This window comes from Rattus norvegicus, chromosome 6, assembly GCF_021556685.1.
Source record: "Rattus norvegicus strain SHRSP/BbbUtx chromosome 6, alternate assembly SHRSP_T2T, whole genome shotgun sequence".
NCBI lineage: Eukaryota > Metazoa > Chordata > Mammalia > Rodentia > Muridae > Rattus > Rattus norvegicus.
Window position 1 is genome coordinate 101,912,896 of NC_141539.1, and position 23,189 is coordinate 101,936,084.

Consider the following 23,189-nt stretch of genomic DNA (forward strand, 5'->3'; position numbering starts at 1 on the left):
CCCTGAGTTAGATCCCCGGAATTACCCTGCCGGAAAGACAGGTTTCTACCTTTTTTTTTTTTCTATTGAAACAGTATCTCATGTATCTCAAACTGGCCTCAAACTTGTTCTGTAGCCAAGGATAGCCTTGAACTCGTGATCCTCCTGCCTTTGCCTCTTGAGTGTTGAGATTAGGGCATGCGTTACCATGACCGGTTTGGGGGATCAAGCCTAGGGCTTTGTGCATGCTTGGTAAGCACTTTACCAACTGAGCCACATCCTAACGCTGTTCCTACTTTTGTTGGAAGGTGTGCTTCTGTGTGTCTGATGACGGCACTTGAAATCCGAGCTCTTTTCTCTAGAGGCTTGGGGACATACCCCTTCCTCTTCCCTTAGTGTGCTCAAGCAGCTATTAGGGTTTGGTGACCTGCTTTGGAGTGTGGCTGTCGGAAGAAGTGAGAGCTCACCTTTCGCACATGTCCCTAACCCAGACAGAAGTCCCGAGCCTGCAGCAGTGAGACATCTGGACAAACCTCAGCAGCACCAGACGAGACGGTGGGAACCGTCGTGGCTCTCTGGGGAAAGGGCTCAATCTGTTGTTGAGGTGAACTGAGAGGGCCATTAATTCTGAGGGTGCAGGCCCGCCTGTGCGGAGGCAGAGAGATCAGAATGTCATGTTCCTTCACTGAAGCCATGCTGTGAGCAACTCTATCCAGGCAGAATGTCACACCTCTCGGAGACCCAGGAAGAACAGCTGTGTGCCAGGAGCACGATGTGACTGCAGTAATCAACCCAGGCAATTTTCTGAGCCTCGTTTTGGCTTTGCCCTGGAGCCTGATGTGTTTCCCTCCGTTTCTGTCTTTGCAGAAGTGCGTACTGTGCTGCCTCAGTAGCCTCTCTCACCAACATCATCACTCCTGACCTCTTCGAAGGCACTGCTGAATGGATAGCAAGGTGGGAAAAGTCACGTGGTCCCCAGTCCTTAGAGAGCAAGCAGTCAAGGAACATAGAAACTTAGAAGGATTCTTAGGGGTGACTTGCTATGCCCAAGTACATGAGATTACCTTTAGACTTCCATTAATGTTATATTATAGTTTATATTGGCACAGATCTAAACCTTTGGTGAGTAGCATTGGTTAGAGTCTAAATTGATTAAAGCAGTTTGGCAATATCTCAAAACACTCTTGCTTATGAAACCTAGGAACCTCACTTCTACAGAAACCCACCCACGTGCATTAAAGAGACAAAGACTTGTTTATAAGAACAAAACACTGGAAACAGGACTGGGTGTGGTGGCCCTCAGTACCCACACTGTAATCACAGCATTCAGGAGACTGGGGAAACAAAAGGCACATCTGTATGCATCTGTGTGTACAATCTGTTTTTATTGAAATAGTACTTTACCACCATGTAATAAAATATAGTACAATGACATTACATATGTACAGATGATATGCTGTAGTCATATTTTTTGTATAACTTTCATTTTCCTGGAATTAATGTATTTATCAGGAATTCTCCAGATTCTCTGCCAGTACTACAAAGTTTTTCTTCATACAGTCAGATATTTCAAATAATATTTTCTTTTGTGTATTTGCACATATGCATGCGTGTTTATTTGTGACTGTGTATGCATGTGTGTCTCTGCGTGTGAGTGTGTGTGTGTTTGAGTGTGAGTGTTTGACTGTGTGTACGTGTGTGCACGAGTGAGTGTGTATGAGTGAGTGTGTGTCTGTGCGTGTGAGTGTGTGTGAGTGTGTATTCTGGGTACTTCCCCCCCTCCCTCAGCCTTCACCCTCTGCTTTAGATGTAGACAGATTGCTCTCAGCTTGGTGTACAGCAGGCATCTAGAAGCTTCCTTCCAGCATGAAATTTACTTCATTTTTCTGCTTTGTTGGAACCCTGTTTTATTATTATTATTCATTTTAACAAAGCATAATATTCCCGAAGTTCTCAGAAAAGGACCCCTAGGAAATGCACTTTTAAGATCCCGCACATACCTGTATTTGCCAGCCTGCTTGGTGGGCTGTGTGGTTGGAGAGTAATAAGTTGGCAGTGGTGTAGACCGTATTTGTCTGAATTCTATAAGCGTGGCTTCACTGCCTTCCGACTTTCCATGTCATCGTCAGTGAATCTTTGAGGATTGTGAGAAAGACAGTGGTGCTTTGAGACTGAAACTGGGCATTCCCTGGATTTGGTTCTTTTTAGTGCTCTGTTCCTCAGTTGAGATGTCCCATCTTTTTTTTTTTGTTTTGTTTTTAAAGATTTATTTATTATATGTAAGTACACTGTAGCTGTCTTCAGACACACCAGAAGAGGGCATCTGATCTCATTACAGATGGTTGTGAGCCACCATGTGGTCGCTGGGAATTGAACTCAGGACCTCTGGAAGAGCAGTCGGCGCTCTTAACCACTGAGCTATCTCTCCAGCCCCTGAGATGTCCCATCTTTTTATGCCTTCTCAGTATGCTTTTTATCACTTCCTGTGGCAAATGGGTATTATGTTTGCTTAGAAACCCTTGGGTGATCCGGGTGCAGTAGCATGTGCTGGTCCCTACTGCCAGTCTGGGCAACAAAGTCTTAAATGGGTGGTATATTTATGGGGGTGGGGGTGTGGGTGTGGGGGTTCAGTAATTAAGAACCCTGCTCTTCTAGAGGTCCTGGATACTGTTCCTAGCAACCCCATAGCAGCTCACAGCTGTCTGTAACTTGATTTCTGGGGGATTCAATGTCCTCTAATGGCCTGCATGGGCATGTGGTATGCATGTGGTGTGCAGGCATGCATGTTAGGCAAACACCCATACATGTAGAATAAAATAATCATAAAAATTAAAAACCATGTGTAGGCCTTTTCAGCATGTGAGTATCTTGAAATGGACCTGTCTCATTTCTTGGATGTTCTTGTATTGGACAGCTTTAGATGGCGGTTGGTGTGTTGTAGAGAATGGATTCTGTTAGATTGCCTCAAAGGATGTTTTTGTTTTTAAGCAGACCAGCCACTTAGTCAGACTCACACTGTAAACTTCAAACAGTGCTCTGCCCTGCCGTGGGTGGCGGGTGGCTCAGATCTCAGATCAGTTTTGATTCCAGGCTGCTTGGTCTGCCCAGCGTATGTGCTTTCAGCGTAGAAACTTGAGCTGAATTTGGGTTTTTCCATCTCTGACTCTCCTGGCTTGTCCTCACTTTCTAGTAGCCTGTTTCTTCCTGCTAAAGATGGAGGTTTTCTATTAGATTTAGCTGCCCTGCCTTGCCCTAAGACCCAGGCTGCCACTGCCACCACTAGGGTACTATGGCCGTCCCCTGGGCAAACCAAAAGGAAAAAAGAAAAGACAGATAGGGGGACCAGCGTTCTGCAGTTGTACAATGGCTGTAGTTTTAATGCCACATTGAACTCCCTGTGCCTTTTCTTGGTTGGCCAAGCCTAGGAGGTGTTCTGAACCAAGTAAGAGTGTCCAGCCCAGTCTTCAAGAGGACTCACTAGCAGGACCCTCACCAAACATGGGGATCTGACGGAGCCAGTCTATTTACAACTAGCTTTGTGCCTTGGACACATTATTTCATTTCTTTGTGTCGAATGATGGGATGCTAAATTGTATACACATGTGGAACAGACCAGATTCAAGTGCGTTAACCTCCTGTGGTGGTAACCATAGTGCCTGCTACCATGCCAGGCCATCCAGACGCCCAGTCCCCTGGGCAGTTTGTTTTGTTTACTCTTTATCTGTCATCGCCTGACCTCCTTTGCTGGTGCTGTTTGGAGACTTCCTGATGATGAGTCTTGGTGTGGATCAGTTTCCCCTGTACTAGGCACTCAGCAGGACCAAGAAATCACATTGCAGAATTTCTTTGGCAACTTCTTCTTTATTTTCATTTTTGAAACAAGGTCTCAGTGTGAACCCAAGGCTGACTGGTACTACTGGCCAGCCACATCTTGCCTTGGTTTCCTGAGTGCTAGCATTATAGGCATGTGCCAGCATAACTCCGCATGCTTCTTTTACAGTAGCCTTTATAGGAGTATTAACCTCATTTTAAAAGACTCCTATCAAATTTGTTTTTGGGGGGCTGGAGAGATGGCTCAGTGGTTAAGAGCACTGACTGCTCTCCCAGAGGTCCTGAGTTCAAATCCCAGCAACCACATGGTGGCTCACAATCTTCTGGAATTCCAGTTCCAGGGGACCTGACTCCCTTTTCTGTCCTCCATGTGGGCTGCACATAGTATTCAAACATACATGCAGGCAAAACACACACACACACACACACACACACACACACACACACACACACACAAATAAAACTTTAAAGCATAAAAATACAACTTTCAGCAGTTTTCTTCCGTTCCCAGCATGTCTCCTCCACCTTGCCTGTGAGGCCGGGTCTCTCTTCCATATGGAGATGAGCTCACATATCTGGTGCCTAACAACTCTGCTCATGCTGTAGCGGATATGGAAGCTGACGGGAGCCTGCAAACTGTGCTGTGCTGTTTTTCAGGGAATTCACACATGTCAGTATCTGAAGGGCTTTGTTCTTGAGCTTTCAAATTCCTGCCTTGGATGTGAAGCTTGAAGGGAAAAGGTGAGGTGTTTGTGCTGGCCTCCCGTGGATCCCGCCTGCTGTCTGCTGTGGAGGCGGGGATTCAGCACCCCCTCCTTTCTTGGTAGAAGTGTAGATTTTAGAGATAGATAGATAGATAGATAGATAGATAGATAGATAGATAGATATACAGACAGCTAGACAGACAGCAAGACAGACAGACAGGGAGAGAGACGGGGAGAGAGATGGGGAGAGAGACAGAGGGAGACATAGAGGAAGTAGGAGGGAAAGGAGAGGAGAGGAGAAAGTAGAGAAACAGGAAGTAAGAGGGAGAGAGGGTGGAGAGTAGGCCTGGCGAGGGATTTTGAAACCTCAAAGCCTACCCCCTGTGACACACTTACTCAAGAAGGCCACACCTCCTAATCCTTCTCAAATAGTGCCACGCCCTGGTGACTAAACATTCATATTTGAGCCTAAGGCGGCCATTCTTATTCAAACCACCATAATTTTCAAGCCTGGTCTTGCTCTTGGCTGCTGCTGCTTCTGTCCCACTGTCCCAGAACTGAGGAAGGTTTCTCTAACTACCCCTTTAGGTGGTCTTAGCCTCTGTGCTGGTCATCAGCTTTTAGGATTTTGTTGTTGCTAACCTGTGTTCCTGCTGTCTCCTGCTGTCTTTACCCTGGCTATTTATGCCATTTAAACCCTCTTCCTTCTTTTTATTGGGCTCTAGCATTCTGTCCTTTGTGTTGTCATTATGTGTGTTTGTGGCTGTAGCTGTGTTGAAGACGGGGTCATAGGCAGCCCAAGCTGGATTTGAACTTGCTTTTTAGTTGAGGCTGTCGTGAACTTTGATTTTTTTTTTCCATCTATCGGTGCTGGGATTGTAGGCATGTGCTATCATGGTCATTTTCTAAGAGTTTTAGTACCTGAAAACAAGGTCAGAGAGGGTGTACATGTGTTCCTGTTTGTATAAAACCAGAACACAGTCTGTAGTATATGTGTGTGCCTTAGTGTGTGTGTGTACAGTGTGTATGTGTGTGTATGTGCATGTGTGTGGAGTATATGGGTGGGGTGGGGTGTGTGTGCATGTAGTGTATGTGTGTACTGTGTGTGTGCATTGGTGTATATAGTATATGTGTATGTGTGTAATATGTGGAGTGTATGTGTATGTGTGTGTATGTGTAGTATGTGTGACATGTGCTAAAGAGACACAGACAGACTGAGGCACAGAGACTGATAGGCCACTGCTGGTAATGGGAACTGGGGTGGAGAGTGGGCAGGAAGCTGCTTTTCAGTGTTTATTCTTTCATGCTCTTGGAAGTAGAAACTTTCACTATTGCCTTTTTAACTGAAGCAAAGATTAGTTTAACAAAGAAAGGAACTCGATCTCCCTTGCAGACTCTTCACTCATCTTACTTTTCAAACATGAATGCTTTCTCTAGTCCAAGCAGCCTGGTGCACTGGCAATCTAAAATGAGGCTGTGTTTGGGTGGTGATGGAGGAAGAAGGACAGACAGACAAGAGCAGTCTGCTCCAAGCATGCAGCTGATTCAGACTCTGCACACTCAGGTTTCCCTAAGCCTGAGTTTCTCAGAAGAAAGCTGGTGAGCTCTCCAGGCTCCAGGCCTCTATGAGGAGGGACTTGGAGGTCCTGTCAGCTCCTGGATGAGGGCCTGCCTGTTCACCTGTGCTGTTCCACTGCAACAAAGAAGAGTGACATTAGGAAATGCACCATGGCAGTGTCACTTAAAAATGCATTTAAAATTCAGGGCCAGGGCCAGACTCAATGGTAGAATACCTGCCTTGGGTGAATCCTCACTGGATTCAACCCCCAGCACACATCCAGGTGTGCACAAGCACACACACAGACCTTAAAATTATTTCATAGATAAAACATGTTTGTTATAGGTAGGCAAAGAAGAAAATCTAACTTGTAATCTACCACCATGATGTAACCACTTCTCCTAGTTTCATTTCCTAGAGTTGTGATAAAGTATCCTTAAAGAAATCAGTTCATGGGGGGTTGTTTTACTTTGAGAGTCTAGGACACATCATGGAGCAGACGTAAGCAGAGGGAATAGGAACTCGCTATGCAGGACAGAGAGAGATGAGTGCATGTGTGCTCACGAGTGCCCAGCCCACTTGCCATCCTTACACAGTTCATGACTTAAACCCAGGACATGGTGCTGCCCTCAGTGGGCTGAGTATTCCCACATCAGTTAACACAATCAAGACAGTCGCCCATAGACATATCCCCCCCATAGGCCAGCCTCATCTAGACAGTCCTTCATTGACACTGTCTTTCCCAGTGATGCTACATTGTGTCCAGTTGACAACTGAGAGTAACCATTATACATTTTTGGTTGTTACTTTTGTCTCTTGAGACAGGGCCTCACTATGTAATCCAGACTGACCTGAAACTCACAAAGATCCACTTGCCTCTGCCTCCCAAGTGCTGGGACCTACAGCATGTGCCACCATGCCCAGCCTCACACTAATTTTTATTATATTCTTCCAAAATTCTGGAGATTAAGTCACACAGCACACTGTTGTTTTCCAGCATCCATGTAATAAGGGAAGCATTTTCATAACTGTAGCGCTCCTTCGAGAGCAGTGAAGACTGCGGTAAGATGCACTGTGCTGTATGGATCAGTCTCCCTCACACATCTGCACTTCTGAGTTGGTCTGACACTCTGCTCTCCAATATGGGGTTATAGCAAACATGCTTACCGTGTGCCCCTTGGACACTAATAGCTACTTTGTAAGGTCAGTTCCTAGGAGTGGCCCTGTCCTGCTGACCCACAGATTATTTGTGGGATGGGGAGGTGGCAGTAGATACAGCACTTGCTGTGCAGGCAAGAAGACCAGAGTTCATCCCCTCTGAGCTATGTAAACTCTGGGCGGTCATGGTGGCTGCCTGGAATCCCAGCACTTGGGTCACAGAAACGGGGCATTTCCTGGGCAAGCCTGCTAGCGTGACTAGCCATAATCAGTGAGCTGCAAGTTCAACAAGAAACTACCTCTGACTGGGTGATAGTGGCCTACTCTTTTAATCCCAGCACTCAGCAGGGGGATCTCAGTGAGTTTGAGGCCAGCCTCATCTCCAGATTGAATTTTTGGACAGCCAGGGCTACACAGAAAAATTCTGTCTTGAATATGGCCCCTCGCTCCGCCCCCCTGCTCCCTCCTCCCCCCCTGCAAAAAAGAGATTACTTTAATAAATAAATAGAGTCTCATATGTAGCTCTTGATGGACTTAAACTTGCTGTGTAGACCAGGCTGGCCGGTGGCTCAAAGATTAGTCCTGGGTGCTAGGACTAAAGGTGTGTGCTGCTACACCCACCTCAGATATTTTAAGTATATAGAAAATTCTAAGATTTAAAAACAAAGCTTATTTTTGAGCAGTTAAAAGCTGGACACAGCCTTACACTTAGTGGGTTTATTGTTGTTGGTGGTGTTTATTTACTTATTTGTTTGAGAGAGGATCTTACTCTGTAGTCTAGGTAATCCTCCTGCCTCAGTCTTACAAGTTCTGAAATTACAGCCCTGAGCCATCACACCCAAGTAGTTCTAGTCACTTGTAAAGCTGAGATAGGAGGGTCACTTGAGCATGCCTGGGCAACATAGTTGCCAACAACATAGCTGAAAAACTGTGTGTGAATGTGTGAATATGCGTGTGTGTGTGTGTGTGTGTGTGTGTGTGTGTGTGTGTGTGTGTGTTCATTATAGAAACTTTGAGCCATGCAGAGCCTGGTAGTGTGAACCAGCTACTCCAGAGGCTAAAACAGGAGAATCCCAAATCTAGGTCTTGCCTGGGCTACAGTAATGCAAGTAATGCAAAGCCAGCCTGGGCAGTTTAGGGAGACCTAGTTTGAAAAGCAAAAAGCAGGCTGAGGGGTATAGCGCAGTGGTAGAATACTTGCCTAGCATGTAGAGCGCCCTGGTCTAATCTCCAGTACTACCAAAACAAATCAAGACAAACCAAACTGGGCTGGAGAGATGGCTCAGTGGTTAAGAGCACTGACTGCTCTTCCAGAGGTCCTGAGTTCAATTCCCAGCAACCACATGGTGCCTCACAACCCTCTGTAATGGGATCCGATGCCCTCTTCTGGTGTGTCTGAAGACAGCTACAGTATACTTATATATAATAAATGAATAAATCTTTTTTAAAAACAAAACAAAACAAAACATAAAACACCAGAGAACCCAAAAGCTGCAGCACACATCTGTATCCTAGCACTTGAGTGACATAGAGGTCAGGCAAGACAGGGGGCTCAGGAAGTTCATGGATAGCCTGGCTCCATGGAATCTGGTCTCCAACAGAAATGGGAAATAAGAGGGGTGGGTTACCTCAGTGGTAGAGCGCCTGCCTAGTGTGTGTGTAGTCCTGGGTTTGAGCTCCAGAGCTAGAGTTAAAAAGAGGAGACTAGACAAAAATAAAAAGGCATCCACCAATAAACTTTGTACTGGAAGATCGCCAGGAGTAGCAGTGATTCTTCTATTTTATTTTAACTTGACGAGTCTGCTACATATAGTACTTTGCAACTTTTCCACTATGAGCATTAACCAGTGCTACTATGTTTCTTATGTAAGTGGACAGTTTCTAAATTTCCAGGTCCTACTAGTTTTGTTTTCTAGGAAAAGGAATCTGCCAACTTTAATGGGTAAGGGGCCAGGGAGATAGTTCAGCCCATAAAGTGCTCTGTACAAGCAAGAGGGCCTGAACTGTACCCATGGGAAAAGCCAGACATACTCGTAATCCCAGCACTGGGGAGATGTTTTGGGGATCCCTAAGACTCATTGGCAAAGACATCCTAGCCAAAAGTATGATTCCTCAGGTTTCAATGAGAGACTGTCTCAAAAAACAAAGCGGATGACCCTCCTGAGAAACAAACACACACACACACACACACACACACACACACACACACACACACACCAGCACACACCAGCACACACACCAGCACACAACACACACACACACCCCAGCATACATACACACACACACCAGCACACACACACACACACCAGCACACACCAGCACACACACCAGCACACAACACACACACACACACCCCAGCACACATACACACACACACCAGCACACACACACACTCACACACACACACACACACACACACACACACACACACACACATACACACGCCAAGGTAATAAATCAATCATCAGCACATTTCTACCCATGGTGCTGCCATCCCATGCTGTAATCAGAGCTGACTTATTCTCTGTCACCAGAACATGGACAGGGCGCTTGTTCTCATCCCTGCACTCTCCCTGGTCGGCTTCTTTCATTCTCTTAGGTGCCAGAACTGGGAAGGCGGCATTGGCGGGGTGCCAGGGATGGAAGCCCACGGTGGCTACACCTTCTGTGGCTTGGCTGCGCTGGTGATCCTCAAGAAGGAACGTTCTTTGAACCTGAAGAGCTTGCTAGTGAGTCGCTGTTGCACCATCTTCTCCCTGAGCCCAGGTTTGGTGATGTGACTCGATCTGGGACCACGGGGACGTCTGGTGACGGGCTGGGCTGGCTGAGCACTGATGAAGCTTCAGGTGTGGTTGCTGGTGTCAGCACAGCTGCCCTCGGTCTCAGCTCCCTTCTCTTACCTCTCCTCCTGCCTGCTTTGAAGGTTCTGAACAGACCCAGAGTGGACTTGAGTCCTCCACCGTCTGGAATGAGCCAGAGTACCTTGCCCCTGTGCTCCCAAGAGGAATAGCAATGGACCCTTAGGATTCACTGTTACCGTGTGTTTTAGAATCTCCTAAGAAAAGAAGCTCTGAGAAGAGCTGTGAAGCGTGTGAAGGCCAAGGATTTATTACCTGTGAAAATTCTATATCTGCATTCCAGCGAGGACCCCAGGCAGACCATCTCTCCTAGACCTCCAAGCTCTTGGCCAGTGTTCAAAAGGCGGTCAGGTTAAGGGAAACCTAGGACATACAGAGAGAATATATTCCCCTTGTCTTTAGGGGGGTATTGCTCCCCTGGCTGTCATGAAAGCAAACCAGCGACAATAGACCTTCAGCTCTCTGAGAGCAGCTGCCAGGCCCTCATTGTTGAGCCAGTATGAGCCCTCTAGAGCATTGCTTTTATATTTTGTGGTGTAACAAGCAGCGCTTTGCCCTCATTGTGAGAGAAAGCCTCTCACACAGCATGCGCTGTGAAGGTTCTGGATAGTTGACATGGAATGACCAGCTTTGTGGATACATTTTACAACGAGATCATCCGTAAGAGATGAAGTGTAAAGTCCCATGTTGTCTTAGTCAGGGTTTCTACTGCTACAGTGAAACACCATGACCAAGAAGGGAGCTGGGGAAGAAAGGGTTGATTCAGTTTACACTTCCACATTGCTGTTCATCACCAAAGAAGTCAGGACTGGAACTCATGCAGGGCAGGAACCTGGAGGCAGGAGATGATGCAGAGGCCATGGAGGGAGGGATGCTGCTTACTGGATTGGTTCCCCTGGCTTGCTCAGCATGCCTTCTTACAGAACCCAAGACCACCAGCCCAGGGATAGCACCATTCACAGTGGGCTGGGTCCTCCCCCCTTGATCACTAGTTGAGGAAATGCCTTACAGGTGGGTCTCGTGGAGGCATTTCCTCGAGGGAAGTTCCAACTTGTGTCTAGTTGACACACAAAGCCAGCTAGTACACACGTTGTAGACAAACATGAGAAATATACTAGTGCATGCATAAGTTAAAATGTCAGTACTGTAGGCTTGAGCCTGCCTCTGCCTCTTAGCCAAAAATCCCTGGGAAGATGTTCTGATTGGTTTTAGCTGCACTGCCTCTTTTCCCTCTGGGAAGTAGGATGGTAATCCTTTCCTTAGGGTGAAAGAGGAAGACACATAAAAGGCCTGGTAGACAGAAGGTGCTCCATAAATGTCAGCCCTCCCTGGTAGACAGAAGGTGCTCCATAAATGCTAGCGCCCCCCCCCCCCTTCCCCAGTGACTCCCTTTCCTTCCTTTGCTATAAACAACCAACATCTGAGCCGGGCAGTGGTGCACACACCTTTACTCCTAGCACAGGAGGCAGAGACAGGCAGATCTCTTAAGTTTAAGGTTAGCCTGGTCTACAGAGAGAGTTCCAGAGGACCCAGGGTTACACAGAGAAACTGTATCTCGAAAAACAAGAGAGAAGTGGGAGAGGAGGTGGCTTTGATTTCTTATATCCCAGGAAGTGGAGCCAACCCCTGGCTCTAGGCGCTGGAACAAATGCATGGCTTGAACCTACTCTCGTTTTGGGGTGAGCCAAAGCTCGGAGTGACTGTCCCCACCCCTACCCTTGAGTGTTTAGCTCCGTCGTTAAATAGCAGTTCCTGAAGGATCATCCAAGACAGACTAGAGAGGTGTTACCACCTAAACCCACAGGTTTTTGTGTTTTAAGCATCTGAGACTGACTTTTGTGCTGCTGTGACCAGGGACATATTCTAACTGCATTATATATGGGGGAAGTCCAGGCTTCCCTCTGAAGAGTCCCTTGTGTCTGCATTCAGGAATTCAGGCTAGGAGGGCTCCAGATTCTGGGCATAGGCCACTCGTTCCCTTTCAGTCCAGTGGTGCAGCTCTGTGGCCTCAGGCTGAGCAGGAAGAGAGCATTATATCTGCTCAGCCAGTTGGTTCTGCTCGTCCCTCCAAGGCTATCCTGATGGAGCATGTTTAGAAAATGCAGAGATAAGCCAGGAGCCGTGGCATCAGGTGTGCCCAGTGCATGACAAGTGCCAGTTTATTGCTTCAGCCCCAGTTTATTGTATCCCCCCAAGAATACTGGAGGCTAGGCCAGGAAGTATCATTTGGTAGTGAGGCTCAATGGCTCAACCTTCAGTCCTGGTAGGGGCTTGCAGCTGTCGAGTGAATGTCCTCAGGTACCAGGTAAAGGCTGGACTAGCTTGATGTCATCTGATGAGATTAGCCCAACACTTCCCTCCTCTGCTTTGAACAAACTCCCCTGAGAAGTGATGAGAAGAGACAAGTGGTCTTGCCTGAGTTTTCTGACTCAAGCTGTGTTTAAAAGACCTTTGCAGACCTCCCACACCAGCGTGGCCTCTGTACTCAACACCTGCTTCCGTTTGGGCCTAAGCAGAGGTAGTTGTCAGGGTAGTGGGGACAGGAGAGGGCAATGGGATATATGTAACATGACACTAAAGGGTGACTATTTGAGGAGAGGAAGAAAACAAGCCTGGGATGACAGGAAATAGCAATAAAGGAGACTAAAAAGATATATGTGTATGTATATGTGTATATATATATATATATTACATATATAATACATATATAATGTGTGTGCATATATAATGTATATGTATATATCACACATACACAAATCTAACAATGAAAAAACCTTTTACTTTTTATGCTAAGTGAAAAGTGGGGAAGGGGAGGAGAGGAAGGGAAGCTGGAACCCCAGATATTGTCGCACCGAGTGAGTGGCCCTTGGATCTGTACACCTTCGGCTCACACCGCCTCTCCTGTGGTCTTTCTCAGCAATGGGTGACAAGCCGGCAGATGCGGTTCGAAGGAGGATTTCAGGGCCGCTGCAACAAGCTGGTGGACGGCTGCTACTCCTTCTGGCAGGCAGGACTTCTGCCCCTGTTGCACCGGGCACTCCACGCTCAAGGTGAGTCCACACTGCTGCTGGGGCCAGAAGAGGAGCCCCGGGTCTGTTACTACCCAGTGCTGCTGAGCGGAGTTTGAAAGAAAACCCGGCTGCCTGGGGTTTTGAGAGCTGATATGGAGCCTCCCACCTTGGGGCTGTCTGAGCAGAATTCTGTTCAGTTCCCATGGTTTCAGATCACTCACTGCTGCCTCAGCCTTCTGGGGCAGGATGACCTTCCCCTGAGCCACTCCCTGTTATCTGAGGGGAGCATCCCCACCCTGCCCTGGGCCCCACAGTGACTGGAGCTGCCATCCCAGTTGGCATGATGCCTCAGCCTCCATTGCAGAGCCATTGGTCATGTCAGAATGGTGACAGGACAGGCAGGTATGAAAAGGGGCAGAGAGCCTGAGCTTATGAGAAAAGACTCACCCACTCTGACTGAGCACTTGTCACCATCAGAAATGTGCTCATTTGGGGTCAGTAAGATGGCCCAGTGGGTAAAGGCTTCTGCTGGCAAGTCTGATGACCTGGGTTCAATCCCAGGGACTCACAGAGTGGAAACAGAGAACTGACTCCCATGAGTTGTCCCTCCTCCACATGTGATCCCCTCCCACGCAAAATAAATAAACAAATAGAATGTTGGTTTTTTAAGAAATGTTTTGACTGCCACTGCTTGCGTCAGTGGTTTTGTTTCGTTTGGCAGAACAGGGAGTTGAAACCAAGGACCTCATGTATGCAAGACAAGTGTCCTGCCACTGAGCTGCAACCCACCCCTAGAAATGTTTCATTTTAAAGTCAGTGAGTTGACCTATGACTGCGCTTCCTTGAGCAGCTAGTTCCTTCTGAGGAGACTCCACAAAGCATGCAAAACAGCGAGCAAAGACTCCATCGGCCCTGTTTCTCAGTACTGTCTGATCCTGTGCTCATGCTTGCCTGTGAGCACGGGGTTCGGGTGGGAGGGGAGGCACGGCCACCCCGCTGGCTTCCAATCTGTTCCTGCAGGGAGATCCCTTGGCTCAGGGGGAGACTTTTCCTGTGGTCTCAGCTGGGTGGCTAATTGCTCAGATGTAAAAGATGAGATTCTTTCCTGCCACGCCCACACCTAAGCTTCTTTGCCCATCTCTCTGAACCCTAAGCTTTAATTCCTTAATCTCTCTGAAGTTGTCTAGTTGTAGATGCTTTTGATACTGATTAAAAGCTCACAGAGGCCCTGTCCTCCCTTCCCAGCCTGGGGCCATAGGGTTTAGACCTCAGAATACTGAGGGACAGAAAAGCCAGGCTCCCTGACTTGATCCTAAGTTGGACTGTCAGAAAGTCCCCAGAGCAGCAGTTCTCAACCTGTGGGTCGAGACCCCTTTGGGGTTGAATGACCCCATCACAGAGGTATATCAGATACCCTGCATATCAGATCATGATTCATAACAGTAGCTAAATTACAGTTCTGAAGTAGCAACAAGATAACTGTATGGTTGGGGGGGGGGTCCTTGCGCCACGAGGAACTGTGTTAAAGGTCGCAGTGTGTGAAAGGTTGAGGGCCGCTGGCCCAAAGGCTGTTTTTTCTGAAGAAATGAGTTGAGGTTTGGTGAGCTGACTTGTAGAAGAAGCCACAGATGTTGCTTTTTTCCAGAATGGTGGCTCCATTAGCAGCAGCAGAGATTTCCCAAGCATTCACTATGACACAGTGTCTCACTTACGCTTTCTCACCTGGTTCCCAAATAGCCCCATGACATCAAGACTTTTGGTATTTCCATTTTCAGAGGAGACAAAGTAAACTCAGTTGAGACTTGCTTTGTAAACTGACTGTAACAGTGCGGTTGGCAGGCGAATGCAGCCCTGCCTGCATTACAGCAGATGAACACCAATCCCATCCTCGCATATACCCACACAGCTTGCTTCTAGCTAACAGAGTGTTAGATGGGAGTGGTGGGTTACACCTCTAATCCCAGCACTTAGAGGCAAGAGCACTCTGAGTTCGAGGCCAGTCTGGGCTACTTAGTGAATTCCAGGGCAGTCAGGGCTACAACAGAGAACTCTATTTCAAGAAACAAAATTGAAACAAAGTAATGCAGGGGCGGGAGAGATGGCTCACTGGTTAAGAGCATGTGAAGCTCTGACAGAAGACCTGAGTTCAGATCCCAGACCCACACTGGTTAGCTTAAACTACTTAAACTCCAGCTCCAGGGGACTGGACTCCTGTAGATTCTGAGTTGGAGGCCACTCCTAGGAACTGACCTTACAAAGTAGCTATTAGTGTCCAAGGGGCACACGGTAAGCATGTTTGCTACAACCCCATATTGGAGAGCAGAGTGTCAGACCAACTCAGAAGTGCAGATGTGTGAGGGAGACTGATCCATACAGCATGGTGCATCTTACCGCAGTCTTCACTGCTCACGAAGGAGCGCTACAGTTATGAAAATGCTTCCCTTATTACATGGATGCTGGAAAACAACAGTGTGCTGTATGACTGAATCTCCAGGACTCTGGAAGAATATAATAAAAATTAGTGTGAGGCTGGGCATGGTGGCACATGCTGTAGGTCTCAGCACTTGGGAGGCAGAAGACACGGGCAGTTTATCCTGCTAGTGGACTGCATGTAGGCATTTGGTTTTGTAGGGTAGTGTGCAAATGTCTGTTTACCTCATGAACACAGTTAAAGCTTTAACCTGGCAGCTGCACTGTCAGGAGTTCACACGCAGAGATGTTAACTGAGGATGTGTAGGCTCTCGGTGGCAAACAGAGTATCCACGGAAAGGTGAAGAGTTGCCCGGCCTGGTAACATGCACTCAGGAGGCAGAAGCAGAGTCAGGGAGAGCCAGATCTACACAGCAAGTTCCAGGTCAGCCAGGACTGCACTGTGAAGCCCTCTCCCAACAAACAAACATGCGTGGGTGAACAGACGACTAGCTCTCTGAGCGGTAGTTCTATGCAATGGCTCTGTACAGAGAGCTCCCTGGGATACAACATGAAGTACATAAGGCCACACCCAGGGTAGTCACGTGCATACCAGCTGGTGTCCAGTGGCTTTTCCTGGCAGCATTTCAAAACCTTCAACGATGGGTATTATTAAGAGAAGCAAACTACATCTTCTACTGTGCCCTTTAATTTTCTTTTAAAAAATTATATATACTGTTACTTATATTTTAATTTTTTTTAAAGATTTATTTTTATCTATATGAGTACCCTTCAGCTGTCTTCAGACACACCAAAAGAGGGCATCGGATCCCATTACAGATGGTTGTGAGCCACCATGTGGTTGCTGGGAATTGAACTCAGGACTTCTGGGAGAGCAGTCAGTGCTCTTAACCGCTGAGCCATCTCTCCAGCCCCCATATTTTAATTTTTAAAAATTATCTGTGAGTGTGCATGTGTGCTTGCGTGTGGTATGTGCATGAATGTGGGGGTCCGAGGGGTCAGGTTCCCTGGAGCTAGAGTTACAGATGACTTTCAGTCACCTGGCAGCGAGCGCTGCAACCAAACTCATTTCTCCTGCAAGGGCAGTACTTCCTCTCAGCCCCTGAGCCATCTCTCCTTTAAAGTAAATGTGTTTAAAATTTTTTTTTATGTTTAGATGTTGGATATTGAGCCCAAGTCCTGCTACGCATTTACTACCACTGAGTTATATCCATAAACTTAAAATAAATGTTTATGCATTCTTTGTTTGCAGTACTGAGGGTAGAACCCAGGGCCTCATCCATAGTAGTGTAGACTCTACCACTCTATCATTACTTTTAAAACTGCATTTGTCGGGCTGGAGAGGCAGCTCAGTGGTTAAGGCCTGGCTGCTCTTCCAGAGGACCCAGACTCATTTGGTTCCCAGCAGCCACATGGTGGCTCACAGTCATCTATAACTCCAGTTCCAGGTGGTCTGATTCCTTCTCTACCTCTGAGGACACCAGGCACCGGGTATGCTCATGGTAAGCATACATATATGTAGGCAAAACACTCAAACACATGAAATAAAAATAAATCGAATACATACATTTGCGGCTGAGAGGAGAGCTCAGTGGTAGAGGGGTTTCCTAGTGTGAGCCCTGAGTTTGCGGCCCAGCACTGGTGTGGTGGAGGAGGCAGTGATCTTATTCCTGATTGAAAAAGGAAAGGCTCAGCACAGTGAAGCATGGGTTCAAGCTGTCACCTGACTCAGCTGGTGACTATGGTAGCTCCTGCCAACGATGGCCTGCCGTGTGCTGAAGGGAGAGTCTGAGAATGAGTTATTAGTAGTAGACAGCGTATCCAATGGTAGCAGCTGGAGAGACGCTCAACAATTGGGAGCAGTAACAATTGTTACTGCTGCTCTTTCAGGGGACCTGAGCACCCAGGCTAGGTGGCTCAAAACCATCTAAAACTCCCACTCTGGGGGGATTGGATGCCTCAGGCCTTTGAAGGCCCGTGCACTGACATCCACATTGCCACCCAGACACACACACACACACACACACACACACACACACACACACACACACACACACACAGTAATTTTAAATAATAAATAAGGGCTGAAGAGTTGGCTCTGCAGTTTAAAACACTGGTTGCTTTTTCAGAGGACCCAGGTTCAATTCCCAGCACCCTATGTGGCTCAGCACTGTCTGTAACTCCAGTTCCAGGGAATCCAGTACCCTCACACACATACACTCAGGCAAAACCATCAATGAAACAAGGAAGCAGCCTGAGCCGGGCGGTGAGGACAGAGACAGGCAGATCTCTGAGTTTGAGGCCAGCCTCTTTCCAAGCCTTGTCTCAAAAAACCAACCAAAACAAACAAACAAACAAACAAACAAACAAACAAAAAGCAAGCAGCCTGTGAGCTTCGATGGCCTACAGGGCAAGCATTGCTATCAATGTGGTCCAGCACGAAATCCTAAACTCTGTTAAGCTATTAATAATTTTTAAAAGTTTTGGTGATGTTTCTTTTCTTGGAACTCAATTTTGCAGTTCTGGAGTGCAAACTTGTAGATGACAGCGTAATGTCACCGTATCAAAAGGTTGGGAACAGCTAATGGTAGATGTGTTTCTTGATGTGTTCTTTGGGACATACCCTAGGCCTTGTCTACCTGTTGGATTGAGCGCCATCCAGCTGCAGGTCTCAGCTGTAATGTGGAAAGACTCTTGATTTTGTAGCTAAAGGAACCTTTGAAATCCAAAATGACATTATGACAGGGATCTCCAAAAGGGACATTGTAATGGGAGTCTATAACTGCTGGACACCTCTGACCTCCATGTTGCTACTGTCCAGTAACCACCTTGTCCTTCATCTTGCCATGATCCATGTGTGCTGGCATTTAAGGTCCCTAAGGAGTTCTTGGGAGGATTCATGAACTATGAGCTTTTGGACTTCGGTGAAACATTGTGATTTTAGCTTAGGCTATCATCTGCCCCAGGATGACAGTCTCCATTGTTATGGGACATGACATGAGGGCACACTATGTACAGCTCTACTGCACTTATCCTAAAGTTTAATAAAAACTCTTGTAAACACAATAGCTTTGCAGAGATAAGCTTCACACGCTCTACACTTGAGCCATTTTTTAAAGTCTACAATTCAGTGTTTTCATAATTAGACTACCTGTATCTCAATCAATTTAGAACATTTTCTATACTTTCTGCCCTAAACAAATAAGATTGTTGGAGCAAAGAGAATAACAAAGAAAATAACAATAGTATGATTATAACTGGAGTATCAACTTTATTTTCAACTCTTACAACAAATGGGCAAAAAGGAGGCAGGAGGTTCAGCTGTGGTAAAAGGTGAATATAGTTTAATGAGAAGGTCAGAATGAATGGGTTTTAGAGAACAGAGGGTAGACTGGTAGTCAGTGTTACAGAAGGCTCTTACCCTGATTACTAACGCAGGCTGTAACAGAATAAACGAGCAGATGCTTCCCCTTTCACCCTTTGTAGTTGTTTTAGACAAGGTAGCCCAGGCTGACCTAGAACTTATGAAAGTCCCCCTGCATCAACCTCCCAAGTGCTGGATTACAAGCGTGTGCCATAAACTTGGGCTGCTTCTTTACCTTTAGAACATTGTTTTTATTTATGTTGGGGATCAAATCCTGGACCTCACACACAATGAAGCCTAATTGTTTTTTATTGTCTTGTTGTTTATGGTATTGGTGTCATGTAGGAGTCCATTGCTAACTCCAACACTGTCTTAGTTAGGGTTCCCATAGCTGTGAAGAGACACCGTGACCACAGCAACTCTAATAAAAGACAACATAGAATTGGGCCGACTCAGTTTCAGGGGTTTAGTCCATCATGGTGGCAGAAGTATGGCAGTGTACAACCAGACATGCTGATGGAGAAGGAGATGAGAGTTCTACATCTTGACCTAAAGGCATCAGGAGACTGTCTGCTGCACTGGATGTAGTTTGAACATATAAGACAGCTAGAGGGACATACTCCCTTATCAGCCACATCTCCTAATAGTTCCATTCCCTATAGGTACCCTATGCATTCAAACACATAAAATCCATAGAGGCCATTCCTATTCAAACCACCACATGTCATTCCCTGGCCCCCATAGGCTTATAGCTATCACACAATGCAAAAAAAAAATGCATTCAGTCCAACTTCAAAAGTTCCCATAGTCTATAATGGTCACAGCTTGTTTAAAAGCCAAAAGTTGAATGTCTCTTCTGAGAGTCATACAATCTCTTAACTGTAATCCTCTCTCAAATCAAAATAAAAATGCAGATCACACATTTCCAACATACAGTGGCACAGGAGAAACATTACCAATCCAAAAGGGAGGGAGGGGAGCATGGTGAGAAAATACTAGACCAAAGCAAGACCAAAAACAATCTGGGCAAACTCCCAACTCTGCATCTCTCTGTATGATGTCAAAATGTTCTTCAGATCTCCTTTCAGCTTCGTTGATGGCAACACACTTCCCTCTCCTGGTTCCAGTCTTTGTTAGCAGCTCTCCTTGGCAGGTACCTCACAGTTCTGACATCTCCAACATCTTGGGGGCTCCAAGGCAATCTAGGCTTCACCGTCACAGCTTCATACAATGGCTTCTCTAGGCCTCCATGCAGAGACACCCCTGCCACACCACCTGGCCTCAGTGGCTATTCTTAGTCATGGAGGGAGATCCCATAACCCCTTTCTTCTATCCTTGTCTCTAAAGACAGAATCACGTGGTGGGAGCTGTCAGGTCCTGCCACTTGCTGGGGCTGGAACATGCCCCCTTGTTTAGTTACATCTTAGACCAGGTTGGCCTTATTTATACTCAGCGATGTCCGCCTCTGCCTTCTGAGTGCTGGGATTGGAAGCGTATGCCAACACACCTGGCTCTAAGCTTTTCCCAGATTGGCAGCTTTGCTGGGTGGGGTCTTGCCCTGCCTGAGGTCACCACTCCCTTTATAGTATCAGGGTTTCGTTGTTTTTTTTTTTAATCTCCTTGAACACAAGATTTAGTTCTGTTCCACTTCCTGGTGTTCCTTTTCTCCTCAAATTGTATATTTTCTATTCCCCTTGCTCAGCTTGCTCCTTTTTATTGTAGATCTTCGTAAGAGTGAACACTAATAACCACACAACAGAGTCAATTCTAGGCTCTTTTGGGATTTCCTCTGCCAAACTCTTTAATTTAGCCTCAGGCAGACTCTTTGGATGAGGTCAAAAGCCACATTCTTTGCCAGAATATCCTAGGATCAGTATCTAGGCCACATATTAACATTCTTCTCCTCTGAAATCTCTCGAGCCGAGCCTCCACAGTTAAAACATTGAATTTGGGCTGGCATGTAGTTTTAGAGGCCCAGTATCATCTTAGCAAGAAGCATAGCAGCACACAGGCAGACATGGTGCTGGATAAGGAGCCAAGAGTTCTACATCTTAGTCCAAAGGCAGCAGAAGACTGTCTGCCACACTAGGCATAGCTTGGGCATAGAAGACCTCAAAGCCCACCTCCACAGTGACACTTCCTCCAGCAAGGCCACGCCTCCTAATAATGCCCCTCCCTGTAACATGAATCTATGGAGGTCATTTCTATACAAACTACCACAAACATCATGGGAATATATCTTTATTTTCTTCCTAGACTTGGTATTTAGCTCTTATATTTTGGCTCGTGATGTATTTTTAAGGGTTTGTTTTGTTTTATTTCGTGAGACAGGGTCTTTCTGTGTGGCACAGGCTCCAGCTTCCAAGTGTAGGGATTATGGGCATGAACCATCACACAACAGCAAAGGCTGTTTGGTTTTGGTCCTGGGGTTGAATGAGGCTCTCATGTGTAGCTTATACGCTAGACACACATTCTACCTCCAAGCTTCATCATTGGCATGCTGAAGTCCAGTTGTCCCCGGATCAACTGTTCTTTCCTTCACAGAATGGATATCACACCTCGTGGGTGACCAGTTGGCCATTGGTGTGTGGGCTTATCTCCTGATTCTCATTTCTCCTGCATTGTGCCATGTGTCATGATTGTCTCAGCTCTGATGTAGGTTTTGAAATAAGGAAATATAGGCTTCCAAGCTTTCTTCTCTTTCAAGATTACTTTGGCTGTTTTGGGTCTTTCTCAATTCAGTTTGAATTCTTAAAAAAAATTACAGAAAATGTGGTTGGTTTTTTTTTTTTTTTTTTAGTTCTTTTTTTCGGAGCTGGGGACCGAACCCAGGGCCTTGCGCTTCATAGGCAAGTGCTCTACCACTGAGCTAAATCCCCAACTCCTGTTTTTTCTTTTTAAAGACAGTCTCATGTGTCTGAAACTAGCCTAGAATTTACTGTACTGCCTAGGGTGGCCTTGAACTCCTACTCTTCCTACCTGTCTTCTAAGTGCTGAAATTACAGGTATGTGCCACTATACCCAGCAGCACTGACGTGTTAACAGTCTTCCTTTATGTGTTGTTTCTGTCTCTGTGTGGGTGATGCGTGTGTCCTTGTATGTCCTGGTGTACACACACATCTAGATGGCCTAGGAAGGCCTGAAGTCAACAACCAAGTATCTTCCTAAGTCACTGTCACCAGTTTCACTAGACTGGCAGGCCAACAAGCCTCAGGATCCCCCTGCTTCCGCCTCTCAGCTCTGGTTCTGGTGCCCAGATTTTTAACCCAGGTGCTGGGGATGGAATTCTGGTCCTAATGCTTGTGTAGCAAGCCCTTCATTGACTGCTCTATCCTCCCAGCTCTGGGTAATTAAAAACAATTATTGCATTTACTTAGACCTGTTTGTATTCCTTGGAGGGGGGACATGTGTGCAGAGCAGACCTGGTTCTGTCAGGCTGAGTAGTGAGAGTCCTTACCTGCTGAGCCATTTTGCTGGCTCTGTTATTATCTTCAACCTCTTTATGAAGCTGAGGACGGCCTTGAACCGCTCCGATCCTTCTAAGTGCTGGGGTTACATGTGTGTTACCATACCCATCTTACACAGCGCTACGATTAAAGGCATGCGCCGCCGTGCCTAGCCTGATTTTCTTAATGTTGACTTACTCTGCATTCCCAGGATCTCACTTCCTCTCTAATATGTCAGATTGTTGGTATTTTACAATTTTTGTACCTTTACTTATAAGTATCTAGTTTGATCTTTGTAATAATTCTTAAGAATTAGGGTATATGGCCTGTAATAACTCAGTGGGTATAGATGCCTGCCCCCGAGGCTGGCGATCTGATTAGTGGTAATTTCTTGCCTAGCATTCACAAGCACACATACATATATGTACACGCATGCACAGGTACCTCTGCACACTTGTGTATGAATAGCATAAGTACACATGCTCACATTATCTGCCTCGTTTGGGCTCCTTTTCCTTGCTCCTGTACGTCTGTCAGTGGAGATTAGCATGGTGGGGAGTTTCAGATAAGCAGTGTGTGTGTGGTCTGGAGTGTGATCCCCGGCAGGATCTGCAGGCTGGGATGGCCAAGGTTAGGCACCAACATGCCCTACTGTCTGGTAGGGTTGCTCTTCGATTTTACGGAAGGTCCTGTCACTGACTCCTCCAGAGAGGAGGAAAGCTGTACCCTAGTGCTGACAGGTACAAGGCATCTCCTTTATCTCTTTTCACCCTTTTAGTTACTGGGGACATTTTAAAAATTACATTGTGTGTGTGTGTGTGTGTGTGTTCATTCTTCATCTTTTTTCTTG

The 23,189-nt window shown here is 46.5% G+C and overlaps 1 protein-coding gene across 4 annotated transcripts in view; it reads left to right on the forward strand.

Moving 5' to 3' along the window:
* Fntb (farnesyltransferase, CAAX box, subunit beta) overlaps positions 1-23,189 on the forward strand; it is an 89,500-nt gene that overhangs the window by 57,774 nt on the left and 8,537 nt on the right. For all 4 annotated transcript variants that reach the window (NM_172034.2, XM_087554570.1, XM_087554571.1 and 1 more), the window contains 3 exon segments: positions 847-933; positions 9,830-9,959; positions 13,006-13,138. In NM_172034.2, coding sequence (NP_742031.1) covers positions 847-933; positions 9,830-9,959; positions 13,006-13,138 — 350 coding nt within the window.